This window comes from Meles meles, chromosome 10 (genome assembly GCF_922984935.1).
Source record: "Meles meles chromosome 10, mMelMel3.1 paternal haplotype, whole genome shotgun sequence".
NCBI classification, from domain to species: Eukaryota; Metazoa; Chordata; class Mammalia; order Carnivora; family Mustelidae; genus Meles; species Meles meles.
This window is the reverse complement of record NC_060075.1, coordinates 55,702,340-55,720,278: the sequence shown is the minus strand read 5'-3', so window position 1 is coordinate 55,720,278 and position 17,939 is coordinate 55,702,340. Positions and strand designations below refer to the sequence as shown.

General features: G+C 39.9%; 1 protein-coding gene across 4 annotated transcripts in view; it reads left to right on the top strand.

Annotated features, from left to right (window-relative positions):
- Nucleotides 1-1,181: 1,181 nt before the first annotated feature.
- ITGB8 (integrin subunit beta 8) overlaps nt 1,182-17,939 on the top strand; it is an 85,102-nt gene continuing 68,344 nt past the window's right edge. For 3 of the 4 annotated variants that reach the window (XM_046020787.1, XM_046020785.1, XM_046020784.1), the window contains exon 1: nt 1,182-1,675. In XM_046020787.1, coding sequence (XP_045876743.1) covers nt 1,549-1,675 — 127 coding nt within the window. In that variant the 5' untranslated portion in view covers nt 1,182-1,548. The remainder of the gene's footprint in view (nt 1,676-17,939) is intronic. The other variant, XM_046020786.1, reaches the window with a different exon arrangement.

The following is a 17,939-nucleotide window of genomic DNA, read 5'->3' as shown; positions in this document are numbered from 1 at the left end:
TTCTACAAGCAACTTTGGCAGTGCGCACCCTCGGAACAGAGGGTGTTGGGGGCGGGGAGAGCCCCCACCCCCACCCCCACATGCTCTACTTTGTACGCTGCAGCTGCCGGGCAGTGAGTATCTCGGAACAAAGGAGCGCAGAGTGCCCGGGTGAGAGGCTGGGGTTTGTGCGCAGCAGCCATTAGTACTGAGCCAGTCTCCATACCGGCTAGGGGAGCGTTGGGGTGCTAAGATTCGGCGAGGAGGGGGAAAGGGAACAGGGGGAGCGATTCTTGTTGGGCAGCTACGCGTCAGGAGCTCTTGTGAACGGTGGGCATGACAACTATCAGCGCCAAGGGGGAGAAAAAGAGCTGGAGTGAGCAAAACAAAGAGCGAGTGTGGGCCGCGGTGACTTCATGCCTCACCAATGTCCCGCCCACGCTGCTCCGAGCTGTTGCTGCTGCTGCTGCCGCCGGAGCCGCCGCTGCGCCTGCAGGCGGCCGGGGCGAGGCGCTGGGTAGCGTGGGGCGGTTTCCTAGCAACTCCTGGCCCCGAGCGCGCCCAGCTATCAGCACTTGGGGAGCCCCCCCACCCGGGGGCCGGAGCAGGACCACTGCTCCCCCGCCCCTCGCCAGCCTTTCCCTCTCCTTCTCGCTGGGTGCACCCCAGAGTGCGCCAGCCGCCGGGGTTCTGGACGGCGGGACGCCTGAGCTGCAAGCTGGGGCCAGAAGGACGAGGGCACGAAGCTCCCGCCCCGCAAGGCCGGGCTACTGCACCCTCGCGGAACCTCCCCTCCTGTGCTAGCGGCCGTGCGCTCCACTCCCTGCCGAGCGGGGAGCTGCTATGCCTCGCTCTGGGTCCGCGGGCGCCGCTGGGGGCTTTTAGGGTGCTGCCGGAGTCGTTTCCCCCAGCTCTTGGCACCCCGCGCTTCATCCCTCACCAGCCAGGACACTGCCGTTTTGACTTTGCCCGCGGCTCAGCTGATGAGGCGGCAAAGCTGTAACTAAGTGGAATTGGCTTCCCTGCCCACCTGTGGAAGAAGCTCGCGTTGATTGATGCGCCATCGACTTTTTTCCCCTTCGGCCTCGCCGGCGTCCCCTCCCACAGATGCAGCATCACCCAGTGATAGTACTTTAGGCTGGTTTTTCCCCCAGGCTTCAGGCTTTGTTTGGGTTTGATTCTGTTTGGCTGTTCACTAAGCTGATTTATGCAGCAGAAGCCCCATCGGCCGGAGAGAAACAAAAGCTCTTTTCTTTGTCCCAGAGCGGGCTGCGGAGCCTTCGCTCGCGTCGCCGCCCCGGGCCATTGACCGTCAGAGGAGGTGCTTCTCGCGGAGATCGCGGGACCCGCAGAGCCGAGCTGGCAGGGCCTCTGGGGCCCTGAGATGCCAAGCAGTGTCCGGGCCAGCGTACCTGCACCGCTTGCTCCGAGCCGCGGGGTCCGCCTGCTGGGCCTGCGAGAAACGTCCTAGCAACACTTGGCCCCCGGGCCCCGAGGTGCGCCCAGGAGTCGCCAGCGCGCAGCCGGATAGCAGCCAGGCGGCGGGCGCGGTGCGGGCTGCTTTGCATTATGTGCCACTCCGCCCTGGCTTTTTTTACTGCCGCATTTGTCTGCCTGCAAAACTGCCGGCCAGGTCCTGCCTCGTTCCTTCGGGCGGCCTGGGTGTTTTTAGTTGTTCTTGGACTGGGCCAGAGTGGTAAGTTGTTCTGTTTTCTTTTGTTTTCTTCTCTTCACCAAAGGTCTGGGGCTGTGACGAAGAACATCCTGGCCAGGTAAGTGGCCCAATGTCAGCCTCCATCTGCCCTGAGAACTTCAGAAGGGCGGGTGTGTGGCAGCGTCCTCCATTCAGGCGGCTCCAGGGAGGCCAGGTGTCAAGTACTTCCGCTCCGGAATGACAGCAATAACATTGTATGAGGAGACTCTGTGTGTTGCTCCCGGATTTGGGGGAAGCAGTAATAGAATGGAAGTTTGGAAAAGTGAAAGGTCATATTTACCTAAGCGAGTTCAGGGGTTCTGCTCCATCCTTGAAGGCATCCTCCTTGAAGGCATCTTTGAGGGTAACCCCATCTTTCTACATGTGGCTCCACCTATCACTAGCATTTGATTCAAGGCTAAGGGTACACTGCTACAATGGGAGTGAGTTTTCTGGGTTTGAGTCCGTGAAAGAAGAGGATGGCTGCATACAAGTTTCCTCTATCATTGTGCTTAGCCTGAATGAATTAAACACACTTGCAAAATACTCTTTAAGTCACCATCTTTAAGTCACAATTCAGCTAAAAAAAAAAAAAGCCTAGCTAATTAATCCCTCAATCAGATCACCGCCTGAGACTGAAACCCTGAGACAAACCTAGACCAGGATTGACAGCTTTCAATCCAGGCAAGCCACTTCTATCAGAATTGCCTTGATTTGTAAAGGATACTTTTTTTATAATGTATATTGTCCTTATTTTACAAATTAGGGCAGTACCTCCCATCCTAAATCACAAAAGTCAGGTCAAATAGTGTATGAAAAGGTATGTAGGCATTTTGAATTACATGAAAATTTAAGATGGCTGTACTGGATTGTTAGCAAACAGTAAAACATACAGTAAGTAATAGTGGTACTTATCAATCTGGGGTGAGCTCTTCTTAAGTTTTAAATATAGGCCAAACATTTATTTTTGCCAATGCAATGATTATTGCCTGTTTTTTTTATTTGCTTTATCTGTGTTTAGTCATCAAACCCTTAAATTCTGTTAGCATGTTTCTCTGAACTCGCCTGTTGAAGTAGAGTTGTAATTGTTTTGTAGACCAAAATTTTCTCTTATGCTTCGAATTGATGTGCCATGTTTCTGCCTGAAGCTAATAAAAACAATCAAGTCATAATCTTACAAATAAGAGTTTAACATGTAAATATCCAGCTAATTTCACTCATTTGTTGCATATATAGTTGTCTAATATTTGTTTCAAAAGATTTACCCAGTTATGTGAAATGAGAACAGTTAGAGTAAATTTTTATCTTGTGGTTATTTTTTGGCTTATATGTTTATTTCAAAATAAGTGAAATTTGAAGGCATAGGAAATAGTAACATTCATTATCAATTATCTCTTCAGTGGAACTATGCATTGATTGCAGCAGGTTTTCCACTGAGTATAATTCCACCTTGTGTTAATATGTGATGAAGTATTTTTATAGATTTAGTAAATACACACACATATACACACAAAAGTAAAATGATCAAGGCTGTGTCAACAGAGTATATTTTGTCCCCAGTACCTAGACAAAACATGCTACCTGCCACTAGAATTTACTAATAGTACTTTTAAAATATTCATTGTGCTTGTAAAGATCAGTTAAGTTCTCATGTAATAGCATTGTATTTCCATTCAGTGACTGTAATTGGTTTGAAGTAAATACTATGAATGGGCTCCCTTGCACCTGCAGTTGTAAAAAGGGAATGCTTATCTGAAATCGGAACAAGGCATCCTTTTCCCAGTCGCTGTCAATATTCAAAGGTTTCTGATGTATACTGGTTTGCATTACAGTTAAAATCATGCAAAAAATTTAAATTATAGCCAGTACAACCCAGAAAATTAGAGATCAGCGTAAACTTTTGTACTTTCATGATATAGCTACAAGTCTCAAATTATATGTCTTCACAGTGCAAATTAGACGCTTAAAGCAGAATAGAAATTTAGGTATCAGTTACAAAGGAAATCTTGTTCCTTTGCTCAGTAGTTTACACCAGGGAAATGTTGAGGGCAATAAAGTCATACACAAGGAACCATAAACTGCACAACAGCATAACTTTGGGATTAATTTTTGAAGTAGTATTTATAGGTTCCAAATTTTAATAATGAATAAAGGATGAACAAGGGGGATGTTGTTAATAAATCTGACCATTTTTCTGATTTAGAAAAATGTTTTTCAACTTTCCCTGGTGGAAATCACCAACAACTGGAGAAACAATAACAGTATAAAATGGTTAATGAGTAACTGGAAAACACTAAAGGATACTTAGTGGTTAATATTTGAAGAGTTAATGTAGCAACACTATTGTTTCTGTATTTGTTCACTTTGAAAGTTAAAAATCTTTTTTTACCTGAAGTTTTATATAGCAATATAAGAGTGACAAATTTCAGAAATTACCATTTACTTTTTTAAAAGTGTTAACTATTATTGCCATGTAATTTTACCTTCTGTCCATAATCAACTATTTATTTAAACTTTGAAATAACGATCGGCTGGATTAGCATTGCTTTGTAACTATAACATTATTTTACCTCAGAACATATTTCATATCACAAGTGTTCTGAGATTTCTTTATACTTGCCTAAAGTAAGAGGATATTTAAGAGAATCAAGGCTTCATTTTTAGAAGTCCAGTCTTCCAAAATATTTGTATAATAAGCATCAAAATTAATTCTATCTTGAAGCAACTGAGACACTTTCTGATTAAAAAAAAAGTTAGTGCTGTGTATGAAATATATGCATTTCATGTATATACATGAAAGCAAAAGAACCGATTATGATTTGGAGAAATTCTGGGCTCCCAAGTAGCTCCTTCACCTGTTAACACATTATCAAAATTTCACCATGTAATGGATTTCTTTGGATTAAGTACGGTTTTGACAGTAGGTTTCTTTTAATTTTTATCTTTGTATTTGGAAAATTTCAAACACATACAGAAGCAGAGAAAATGGTATAAGGAATCACCATACCCCCATCACCAGGCTTCATCAACTATCAACTCAGGGCCAACTTTTTTCATCTCTTCCCCTGCTCATTTCATCTCATTCCCCCAGTAAGATTATTTTGAAGCAAATTTCATATCATTTTATCCTAAAATATTTCAGTAAATCAAAGTACTACTAGAGGAGAAACACAGTATCATTTGTCTCACAGCATGAATTTTTGAACTGAAATTTAGGGCTACAGGAATACTTACTATGTTTAAAGGAAGAAATGCAGAAGTGACGAAGGAAGCAAAGACAATGACAGTTTCAACCATTTACTTTTCAACGATTCTGTTAAGGCTGCATTAAAAATACTTCTCTTAAAACTATGCATATGTAAGCGCTTTTTTGGTATGCATGTATATGAAAAGGAAAAAATAGCATGAATAAATACTTCCCCAGACAAACATCAATTATTTTATCCCAGTGGAATCACAGGTATAACTTGTTTTAGGTTTCAGTTTTAAGGATTGCTCCCTGTGTCTCTGGACTCTTCAGTTTTTCTCCTCTTTACTGGGCCATTTATAGCATATGCATATCCATACATGTTGTAATATCTCTCATCTTCTATTTCTCACTCTCCTTTTTAGCAAAAAATCCTTGAAAGAGTTGTCCATTCTTGCTGTCTCCAATTCTCCTCACCTTCTCTTTGAATCCATTCCAGTCAGGCTTGTGTTAATCACCTCTGCAGTGATACCTCCTGTTAATATCACAGTGCCCTCCCTATTGCCACAGCTGATAGCCAGTTTATGGTTTTCATCCCACTGGCCTATCATCTGTCAGCAAGTTGACACTGTTGACCACTCCTTCCTTCAAAACACTTCTTTCCTTGACTTCCTGAACTCATATTCTCTTGGTTAAGCAAGATCCTTCTCTCTCTTATGTTGGTTCTTTCTCCTGTCCCAACTCTAAATGTCAAAGTGGCTGAGGACTCAGTCCTCAAACTTTCTTTTCTAGATACATACTGAGTCTTCAGATGGACTAATGCAGTTTGGGTCTTAAATACCACTTGTATGCTGACAACTCCAGTCCTGACCTCTTCTCTGATCTCCAGAGGGGATAGCAAACTACCTATTGGGCATCTCCACCATGCATCTAAAGGCAAAATCAACCCTAGTGTATTCAAAACCATACATCCAATTTTCTCTCCAAAGCTTGCTTCTTTCATACTCTTCCTCATCTCACTAAGTGATCAGCCACACTTCCAGTAGTGCAGGGTAACACTTTGGTGACATCCTTGATTTCTGTTTCCCTCACATTCTATAGTCACTTTACCACCTCCACTGCCACCACTATGGCTCATGCCATTTTTTGCTTGAACTCCTGAATGCCTATTAAACTGTCTTCTATGCATCACAGTACAGCCAGACTTAACCTTTTTAAACTGTGCCTCGGGTTCTCTCACTCCTCCCCCCGGAACTCTACACGGTTTCTCATCTATCTCAAATTGAAGGCCAACTCTACATGGTTTCCAAGATCCTGATGACTTCCTGACCTCACCTTCTTACTCACTTTTCCTCTCTCAATCTGTTTTAACAACACTGATTCTTGCTACACTTTGGATGTACCATGCATGATCTTACCTCCAATCATGAACTCACTGTTCCTCTCCCTGGAATGTGTTTCCATGAGATATATTTCTGATTCCCTCTCCCTTAGTTCTTCCAGATGCTTATTCAAATATCTTATCAAAGAGGCCCCTCTCTGTTCTCCTTATCAACACTATCTAGTGCCTCACCCTGGATCTTTATTTCTTTTATATATTATAGCATCCCCGATATATTATGTATTTGTTTACTATCTTTCTCTCTTGCTCCCAACTCAGCAACTATATTATAGCTTATAAGGGAAGTACTTTGCTCTCATTTTAGTTATGGAAATACCAGTTATGTAAAAGATACTCAATACATATTTGTTGAATGAAAGAATGAATAAGTAAATTTCTTTTCAGTTTTGTCATCACATTCTCTGTTCATTCCGAGATGAGGCTTCACTTATTTTCTATCAACCTCTCTAATCTTTTTAACAAATAAATGAACTGAAGAATCAAGTCTCACTATATTTATTAGATAATAGCAGAATCTTCTCCCAGAAGAAAAATAAAGGTATTTCTATATTTAGCATAAACATGAAAAATTTGCCTAATAAGCCGATTTTGCTGATTTTTTTGTCCATTCATATTTGATAAAAGTTGAATTAATCTTATAACTTCTTGCTTTCTTTTTTTTTTTTTGAAAAGTATACCATATCTTCAAGTGGTAGAACCATATATGCAGAACTCTAAAACACAGGACTGACCGGGGCACCTGGGTGGGTCGGTCAGTTGAGAATCCAGGTCTTGGTTTCAGCTGAGGTCATGATCTCAGGGTCCTGGAATCAAGCCCCCTGTTGGGCTCTGTGCTCAGCAGGGAGTCTGCCTTAGGATCCTCTCCCTCTCCCTCTGTCCCTCCTCTCTACTCACTCTCTCTTTCAAATAAACAAATAAATATTTTAAAAAAATAAGACTGACCAGGTATAAATCACTGAGAATCACTAGCTGATTAAATTTTTCCAAAGAATGTTTAAGTTTTAAAGATAAATTATTCATTCATGAACATATATACCTGGTAAGTTAATTAAGCCTTAGTTAGAGCAAAAACAAAATTAGTTAATAATTTAATGAACAAAAGGGAATTGGGAGGTATTATTTAAGAGAATAAAGGTCATCTTTTAACAGGTTTTCATATAGGCAATAACAAGATAAATACAATAATCAGTTCTCATTCCAATTTTTTTATGAGGCATGAGAAATATGACATAGCAACACTATATTGCATTTTCAATTTTCTTATTGCCCATTTTGAATGAAACTTTCTCAGAACAAATAAAGTATTTGAGATAACTTCATCTTTGTTGCTCAACAGTTTAGAGACTTTTCTGCCACCCCTGTTAAATTTGACCTATCCTGGTATAAATAATTGGGTGTTAAATTCCTCACTTTGTTCACCAGCACCACCACCCACACAGTCATTTTAGTGTTCACTAGTTGGGTGTCAGAAGGTATTGTTTTGATCTAAGTTTCTTTAGACTCTAAGAAATAGGAGCCAATCCTCTGCAGGCCCATCAGTTTTCTTGAAAAGTACAAAACCATTTGTTATGTAGTTTTTCTCTTGTTTGTACTTAATAAGCTAAGATGCTCAAAGCATCCCCCTTGAAAATGCTTGTTGTATAACATTCTGTCGTTTAAATGGTGTGTTTTACTGGTTTGGGGAGTCTCTTTGAGTAACTCATATAAAAATGGCATGTTACTTGTGATATTATTGAATCTTACCTTATCAAACTGACCTAAGGAAATAGTCTTTTTATATGTTCATCAGATAACCTAACAACATTCATAATCGGTCCTGTAGTGTATATGTCTAAGTCCTTCTTGGTCCTCAAAACTAGTCCCTGTTGCAGCCCAAATCTATACATTTAGACTTTTGCCAACATGAGAATGCTGAGCCCTGTGTCTCTTCTCTAATTACATATGAAATGCATTCTGTAAGCTGTATATTGATTATAAAATAAAAGCAGACATAAAATTAATATTTTATGATGATTCAGATTGCATTTTATTAAATTAAACAATTAAATTACTGAGTTTAAGTAGTTGACTTATTTGTTACTCTCTAAAAATCTCATTTTTCCAATTATATCCTAAAGAAGTCACGTAAGTGTGACTTCTATATGTAGTGGAAAGAAAGTGTGATGTTCATGTCATGTAAGAAACACTTGGGTAGGGGCGCCTGGGTGGCTCAGTTGTTAAGCGTCTGCCTTTGGCTCGGGTCATGATCCCAGGGTCTTGCGATAGAGCCCCAAGTCCGGCTCCCTGCTCAGTGAGAAGCCTGCTTCTCCATCTCCCACTGCCCCTGCCTGTGTTCCCTCTCTCACTGTCTCTGTCAAATAAATAAATAAAATCTTTTTTTTTTAAATAAATAAAATCTTAAAAAAAAAAAAAGAAACACTTCAATAGCTCTCGCTCTAAACCACTCACTGATCTAACTGATTCACCATATTAATTGACTCTTCATACTAATATTTTAAGAGAGGTAGAATTATCCTCTTTGTTTTGGAGATGATGAAACCGAACACAGAGGAGATAATTTTCTCAAAATCACCTAGTTAGTAAGTCGGAGAGATAAGATGTGAACTGTCACGTTGCCTCCCACCTTCATCAAAAAATTTCCGGATGTTGTACATTCACTGTGGCTATCAGATGAAGGAGGGAGGACCTTCACACACCTGTGGGGATTCCTGGGTCCAACACTAACAATGTTACTGGCACAGAGTAACTAGAGATGGGACTATACTGATTTGTGAATTGGGGGCATAATCAAAGCATACCTCTGGTGGAAGCTCCCAAGTGCTCTCAACTCATCTTAAATACGCCTCACTATGGTTAGTTTCCTATCATAGTGAGAATGGAGAAAAGACATGTGGCTTTATGGGAGTAACCTGGAAGATAACTATGCCTCCTTACACAGGATTTCCAATGTATTACAGATGTGTATGACTTGTGGTTAAGAGAGAGAAAGAAAAAGGGACTGACCTACTAAGTATCTGGTAACCTGTTCACTCAAAAGTGTTCAAAGGGACAAAATCACAGTATATGAGTCAGACTGCTGATCATCATAGAACTTGTGACATTTCTACCTGCTTGGAGGTACTCTATTATAGCTTAATACTCTATATTGTTTAATATATTCACATTATTTCATCTCCATGAGTTTTTACTAAAGTGGGTAATTCTTTGGCTGTTTAATATTTGCTGTCATTAGCCATGATTTAGCAGTATTGGTTATTTAGTGCATTTCCAGTATGTACTAGGCTAAAGGAATATACTGCTATGTTTTCTTCCGGCATAAGCTTTCTTTGTTGATTTTTTTTTTTGCAATTTTATATTTTTATTTGACAGTCAGCAGTTAGTCTTCATCCATATTGACTATATGGATTTTTGAAGGCTGTGATGGGTATATGGGTAACCAGCAATATAGAGCTTAATTAGTGAATATTTATCCTTAGTGTTCTGGACAACCAAATACACATTTAGTGTAGGACATATCTTACTCCTTTGATCCAGAGAGCTCTCTTCAGCCTGGTGTCAATGCACACATCTGGAGTTCCCTTTGGAACATGGAAAATTTCTAGGCACTTTTTGAGTGCCTGAGGGGCATGGTTCTTAAAGTCCACTCCATGGATGCACTTGTGAATGCTCTTACTGTATTTCCTGGTCACCATCTCGTTAAGGACAGAACAGCCCTTCTTATCCTTGTTAGTCTTCTTTGAGGGAGCCATCCAAGGAACACAGGGGATTATGTTCCTTCAGGCAGAAGTTTGATGCTGAGACATCAAAGGCTCTACCTAAGCACTAGGAATACAGTAGAGTGCAAAACAAAATTCTTGCTGTCATGTTGCTTACATTCTGATTGAAGAGGACAAATAATTGTATTATGCATGTGCTTATATGTATATATAAACACTGTATGATAAAATATATATTTTATACATAAAAATATAACATGTATTTTGTCACATATGATATGTATATGTCATACACACACACACACACACACGCACATGGTAAAAAGAAGAAAAAATAGAGCAGAATGAGAAATTGTCCTGGGAGAGACAGAATGAGATAGGCTGCTATTATATGTGAGAGTCAGAGCAGGCTATTTTAAAAAGATGACATTAAACTTCTTAAATTGTTTCTTTCTAGGTCCACTTAAGGCATTTCACAGTCTTTCCTATGGTTCAGCTCCTCTAAAAAGGAGGGAAAGATATGTTAGGATTTCCAAGTTGATAACAATAATAGGAATTTTCTTCTCCTTTGCTATTAAAGGTGATCAAATTCTCACTTATGGCTAGGAAGAGAAAAGATGTAAAGTAGTGAAGGGGTGACAAGATGATAGATAAATGGGTGAGACTAGGTAAGATTTTTTTTTTTTAACAAAAGCTCTTCGTCCACAATGGTTTCTCAAATTTATCTCCTCTTCTTAATACAACGCCACTAGAGTGGAGAAAGACTGACATATCCTTCATTCTATGGGCTTCCTAACTGATCTCCACCATTTCAAATCTTTGTCCACATTTTTCCTTCCTATGGGTCCCAGTGTCCTCAGGCTGTTCCACATGGCAGACACATTCCTTCCTCCGGAGCATCTCATGCCTAACCCGTTGAATCCTTGTTCACATCCCATTTCCACACCCACCTGTGACCTTAAGAGAGAAACTGCAGGGCACCAGAGTGGTGCGGTGGGTTGAGCAACCGACTCTTTGTTTTGGCTCCTGTCATGATCTCAGGGCCTTGAGATCCAGCCCTGCATTGGGCTCTATGCTCAGTATGGAGTCTGCTTAAGACTCTCTCTCCTTCTTTCCCTACCCCCTTCCTCTCTCTCTCTCCTAAATAAATATTAAAAGAGAGAGAGAGAGAGAGAAAACTGACTGTCGGTTCTGTGTCTCAATGCCTGGCACACACTAGGGTCCTAATAAACTATTTGATATAAATGACTCAATGAGTGAGGTGATGATAATAGTGATTAGCTTAAAATTGGGTACCTAAGCAAATAAGCGTCTTTAACTCTAATCCTCATCAGAATTTGAATTTTAAGAAATACAGTTTTCTTTTAAAAGTGAGTTCTAGGGGTGCCTGGTTGGCTCAGTGGGTTAAGCCTCCGCCTTCGGCTCAGGTCATGATCTCAGGGTCCTGGGATGGATTCCTGCATTGGGCTCTCTGCTTGGTAGGGAGCCTGCTTTCCTCTCTCTCTGCCTGCCTCTCTGCCTACTTGTGATCTCTCTCTCTGTGTGTCAAATAAATAAAATTAAAAATCCTTAAAAAAATTTATTAAAAAAATTTTAAAAAATAAAAGTGAGTTCTACTATGAAAGTTTTGATGCCATGAAAGACACTTGTTTCGCTTACTTAGTCCACCCAGAAAGCAGTTTCTTGGCTTTATAGGAAAATCTTTAGCAAAGATCAAAATAGAGATGTCATAATTTTATAAAATTGTTTTCCTTTTGAATTTCTGTGATAATTACTTTCATTGTTGACAATTAAGTATAAAAATAATCCTGAGGGCACCTGGGTGGCTTAGTGGGTTAAAGCCTCTGCCTTCGGCCCAGGTCAGGATCCCCAGGGTCCTGGGATCAAGCCCCGCATCGGGCTCTCTGCTCCGTGGAGAGCCTGCTTCCCTCTCTCTCTCTGCCTGCCTCTCTGTCTACTTGTGATCTCTCTCTGTCAAATAAATAATAAATAAAATCTTAAAAAAAAGATTTACTTATAAAAAAATAATAATCCTGATCCTTTACCCTCAATTTGTATATATATATATATATTTTTAAAGATTTTATTTGTCGGGGCGCCTGGGTGGCTCAGTGGGCTAAAGCCTCTGCCTTCGGCTCAGGTCATGATCTCAGGGTCCTGGGATCGAGCTTTGCATCGGGCTCTCTGCTCGGCAGGGAGCCTGCTTCCTCCTCTCTCTCTCTCTGCCTGCCTCTCTGCCTGCTTGTGATCTCTATCAAATAAATAAAATCTTAAAAAAAAAAAAAAAGATTTTATTTGTCAGAGAGAGAGAGTACACACAAGTAGGCAGAGAGGCAGGCAGAGAGGAGGAAGCAGGCTCCCTGCTGCGCAAGGAGCCCGATGCAGGACTTGATCCCAGGACCCCAGGATCATGACCTGAGCCAAAGGCAGCGGCTTAACCCACTGAGCCACCCAGGCATCCCTCAATTTGTATTTTTAAATTAATTCTATTTAGATCATATAAACTGGAATTTATAGTCACTTAACCAAATACTAAAAATGGTATTGAAGACAGACTGTTCTAATCTATTTAATCATTCATTCGGATTTTCTTAAAACATCTATAGCTTTGTGTCAAGCACAGTTCTGGGTTCTGGAGGTAAAAGAATAACAATACTGAACAGTTGTGAAGTATTTTCTGTATGCCGGGTACCCTTCTGTACATATAGGGTAAAAATATATTCTTTAATGCCCACAACCCTCTGAGGCATGGGCTTTGATAATTCCCATCTTATAGTCAAGTAGACTAATTAAATTCAAGATCTCTTAGCTAATAAGTAATGTGACTCCACACCCTCAATCATTACAGACTATCTTCCAGGGGAGAGAAGAGTCCCTCCTCTGGCCCTCCCCACAGTTAGGTTATCCATGCTATATGACTCTTCCGGCTTCAGTGCCCTACTAGATCATCTCCAGGATTCTCTGCCCAAACAACCCCGAATTACTTTCAGGGCCATCCTGTGGGTAGACTGCCACCTGTATGCCAAACTCCAAGAGAGGGGAAGTAAACAGAGCTTAGAAATGCACACTGGAGTGTCCATGCTGGCCAGTGATAGGCTACTTGCAATGCAGAATAAAACTAGAAGTAAGAGAGAAGAGGAGCAGATCAGGGGCTGGAGGGGTAACACTACACACTGCCAAGTTGCCAAACAGAAATCTAAAGAGTCTGAAATTCTAAATTCAACCTGGCTTTCTAGCACATTATCAGTGTATATTTATCAAGATAAGAAAATATAACTTATTTTAATGATTTTTTTTCAAAGATTTTATTTATTTATTTGACAGAGAGAGACACAGTGAGAGAGGGAACACAAGCACGGAGAGTGGGAGAGGGAGAAGCAGGCTTCCTGCCAAGCAGGGATCCTGATGCAGGGCTCTATCTCAGGACCCTGGGATCATGACCCCAGCTGAAGGCAGACGCTTAACCGACTGAGCCATCCAGGTGCCCCATATTTAACGATGTCTTAGCCTGTGTTTTAACTGTTAAATATTTAGTCCTGTTAGTCACACCACCATTTTTACTCTTGCTTTGGGCTCTAAAAAAGTTAAGGACAGACTTGTATAGTAATTTATATATTACTCTAGGGAGAGTGACAAACAATGAAAACACCAGTGCTTATTGCATAAAAAAACCACCTTATGTCAAGGTGCTTTTATTTGTCAGTAACTAAAAACCTTTTGGTAAACTCTAAGATGTGAACAGATTACACTGAATCCTATTTTCTTGCAAAGAGAGTTACAGTTATGCATACAGTGTATGCATATTTTTAATTTAGTTTTTCCTTTTTATTTCCCCTTATTAATTTAAAATATGTCACAGAAAGGAAAATATTACTTACATGAATTAGCCAAATTTGGTTGAATTATTCGGCTGGCATATAGTTAATATCTGTAAGTGAATGAATAGGTAAGATAAACATTTCCATACTGCTTTCATGGATTAAAGTCCTATTTTTCTCCTTAAAAATCAATCTTAATGTGGCCTTCTTTCTGTTCTCAGAGTAAGTAAATTAGTATAGTTTCTGTATCAAAGAAAAATAATGGAAGTCAAAATGGTTTCCATTGGGATTTTATAAGTTAATTAAAACATTCCTATCTTTCAACAAAAATACTGGCTGGGATCAATCATTTGAGAAAACTACTAATGTTAAACAGACTTATTAAAATTACCTTCCCAGGATGCCTGCATTGTTCAGTTGGTTAAGCATCTGCCTTTGGCTCAGGTCATGATCCCAGGGTCCTGGGATAGAGTCCCACAAGTCCCACATCGGGCTTCTTGCTCAACAGGAACCTGCTTCTGCTTCTCCCTCTGCCTACCACTCCCCCTGCTTGTGCTCTCTCACTGACAAATAAATAAATAAAATCTTTAAAAATAAATAAGTAAATAAAATTACCTTCCCAAAGTCATTTTTTAAAAGTTCCCAACTAAAATTAGTTTAGGAAATAAGGATAAGATAATTAAATTAGAATTGCATGTTAAATTATAGTGGTCTTATTGTATATATACTCAAGATGACTTCTAAAAGTGCTTTTGAGTGCTTGTTATTCAAAGTTCATAAATGTTCATATTTTAGAACAACATATAAGATTTTAAAAAGTGGGGGTGCCTGGGTGGCTCAGTGGGTTAAGCTGCTGCCTTCGGCTCAGGTCATGATCTCAGGGTCCTAGGATCTAGTCCCGCATTGGGCTCTCTGCTTGGCAGAGAGTCTGCTTCCCTCTCTCTCTCTGTCTGCCTCTCTGCCTACTTGTGATCTCTGTCTGTCAAATAAATAAATTAAAAAAAAAAAAAAGATTTTAAAAAGTGGCCTTCCATGATAACCTTATCAATCAGCTAACCATCATTACTATAGTGGTTTTGGAGATGTGTTATCTCTCTTTCCCAGGTATTTTTATTATTTTGTTTTACTTTGTTTTGTTTTAATCAACAAATACTATTCTCAAAGACAGAGTCTGTTGCTTTTCTAGGTCAGCACTGGTGCAGTTTGATTTTTGAAAACTGCCTCTCAAAATCATAGTCCCTGGGTTGTATAGAGAAAGGAAAAGTACCTGCCAAAGGCTAGTTCAAGCCAAAGTCCATGGGAAAGACCAAGTTTAGAAGTATAGGGAAAGTCTGGTAATGAAGGCAGGAAGATAAAAGAGAAGAAGTGTCAGCTCTGAAGAAATAAATGTACCAAATATGTCTTACTAGGTATGTGAAGTGGGCCATGTTGTTTGGCCAGGGATATTTGATGTTTTGCATGGTTTGGGAACCCAACTTCCTTTTATGATAGTTGATATTTCAAGATATGCCAACGGTAAAGTGCAGCCACAGTTGAGATACTGTTTGTTACACATATACATACGGTATCAGGGTCCTATCCTCTGAATTGAACTACAGATGTTTTCCCAGATACAAGCATTTTTTCCTGATTTCAGCGGAGAGAATATATTTAGTATAATTCCCTAGTAACTGGGACAGATACTGGGTAGAGAAAGGAGCTAGGTGGAAATCTTCTTCCTTATGGAATGAAGGACTACCACTCTGCTCCAGAGTAGATTTAGAATATTAGGAGGTTGTAAGAAAATAATTAAAAGAAAAGTTCAAAATTCTACAAGATTAGGCTGACAATAGGTACATTAAGGAATGACAAACTAGGAAATGTCTTTCCTTATTTCTAGCTTGCTAGGAGGCTGGACTGGCTATGCCTGGTGTGGAAGGTACTCATTGACAGCAGTAGGGCAAAGAATGTGAGAAGGTTTTGGGGTGTGTAGGGTTGCTGTAGAACTGGCTGTTCTAGTTGGAAACAAAAAACTCACTGTAGCAGAACTGTATTGTTGGCAGAAAAAAAATGACCTAGCTGGTCTCTTTTATAGTACAAAGCCTACTTCCCAAGGTGTTGCTCTATTGTCTTTGTGTACAATTGGTCTGAAGTTTCACTGAATTTATTACTTGAAGACAAGCAGAAGGTAATTTGCAAAAGAAAACCCTCTAGAAATGATAGATGAGGCTTAAGTTCCAAGGGAATTCATTTGGAAGATAGTAACACTCAAAAAAACAAAAAACAAAAAACAAAAACAAAAACAAAAACCCACAACCCTCAAGAAGAAAGTAAGTTTCAGGCATTCTGAATTTGGTTAAAAACGTCCCTTTTGATTAGCGTTTCAACCATAACCATCTAGACCCAGAGCCTTAAGGTGAGGGCCAACATAATATAATCATAGTGCCTAACCTCTGAAGTAGGTAATGGAAACACAAGGACTAAATGTTATTAGTACCAGTCTCCAGTTCAGAGATGCAGCATGTTTGATGCCTCTTGAAGAATCCAAAGCTACAAAATGTTTGGTTACATTTCATGGGATGATGATGGGACAGGGAGGGGTGTGGGTTTCTGAGCATATCCTGCATCTTCCTGAAGGCAGCACAGCAAGGCTGGAGAATGAGGCCAGGGCTCCATGTAAGGGTGCACATGGTATTGATATACATGTCCAGGACTGACCCTTGGCTACTTGGAGGTCAGCATAGCATTGATGCCAGAGGTCAATGCTCTCTGAGAACAGTCATAAACTAGATTATCTGATGACAGACTTGATGGGGCAGAGATGGACTTATAGGCATTATGAAAAGTCAGATGTAGGGGGACCTGGGTGACTCAGTCGGTTAAGTGTCTGCCTTTGGTTCAGGTCATGATCCCAGGATCCTGAAACAGAGCCCCACATCAAAATCCCTGCTCAGTGGATAGCCTGCTTCTCCCTCTTCCTCTGTATTTCCCCCACTTCGCTCATGATCTCTATCTCAAATAAATAAATAAAATCTTTAAAAAAAAAAAGTCAGATATCATTTTCATGATTTCATGATCCAGTGGCCCCTCTTGAGAATACACCTCATAAGACTATCCACAGAAAACCCACAGTCCTTGGCCCCAGGGATTGCTAATGGCTCTGCCCCAGGTGGAGGCAGTGAGATGATGTGTGGCTGATTTGAATGATTACATGGAATCTGATGAACCCAAATACCATAAGCAAGGGCATGAATACATTGTAAAATTTAGGAAAGTGTCTAGTAATAACAAAGATGGGGAGGGTCAAATTAAATAAGAGCTTAGGACTTTGAAAGACTAGAAATTGATACTTTTGAAAGATAGGGAGGTAGGGAGTCAATGAGAATGAAGGCAAGACTAAAGGATTGGTTGAAGGTTTGCTCAAAGAAAGATAAACTGTGATAAAGCTAAGTTTTGATGAAGGAGGAGTAGTAGCTGGACCATTTGGGGAACATATAGAGAATATGGAACAAGAGCTTCATAGAACAATACAGACCATAGTTGAGTTCATTATATAGTATCACTATTAAATGTCCTGAATTCTCCAATTCTTTGGTGGTTTTATAAGAGAATAGCCTTGTTAGGAAGTACACACTACAGGCAATGAGGTAAAACATTGTCAACTGATACGTATGTATAAAGGAGTACATAGTCAAATTCTACCCAACAAAATTAAACTGGACAATTATTATCTGAAATAGTTCAAGATAATTAAAGTATTATGGAAGGTTAAATTTATATCCTGAAAGACAGATGAAAATCTTTTCATAATAATTCAGAATTTTCTTTGTTTGAACACAAAAGTAAAATGAATTTCATAAAAAACACTTAAGTATTTAGGATCCTCTTTGGTACTGGAGATAGAAGAAATTTTACTGTAGAGAATAGAATATAAAATATATTATTAATGTGTACTTTGACTTGTATTAGTATTATCAGCAATAATAGTATTAATTACTAAGATACTTAATCTTTCATTTGGTATTACTACACACTTCTCTCAATTTTTCATATGGCTGAAGGCTTGTAAGAAGTTCCTGGTAGAATATAAAAAATAATTTTTTAATTTGAAAAATAATTTTATAATCCAACAACTGAGCTAAATCTGTCTTATGGAGGTTTAAAA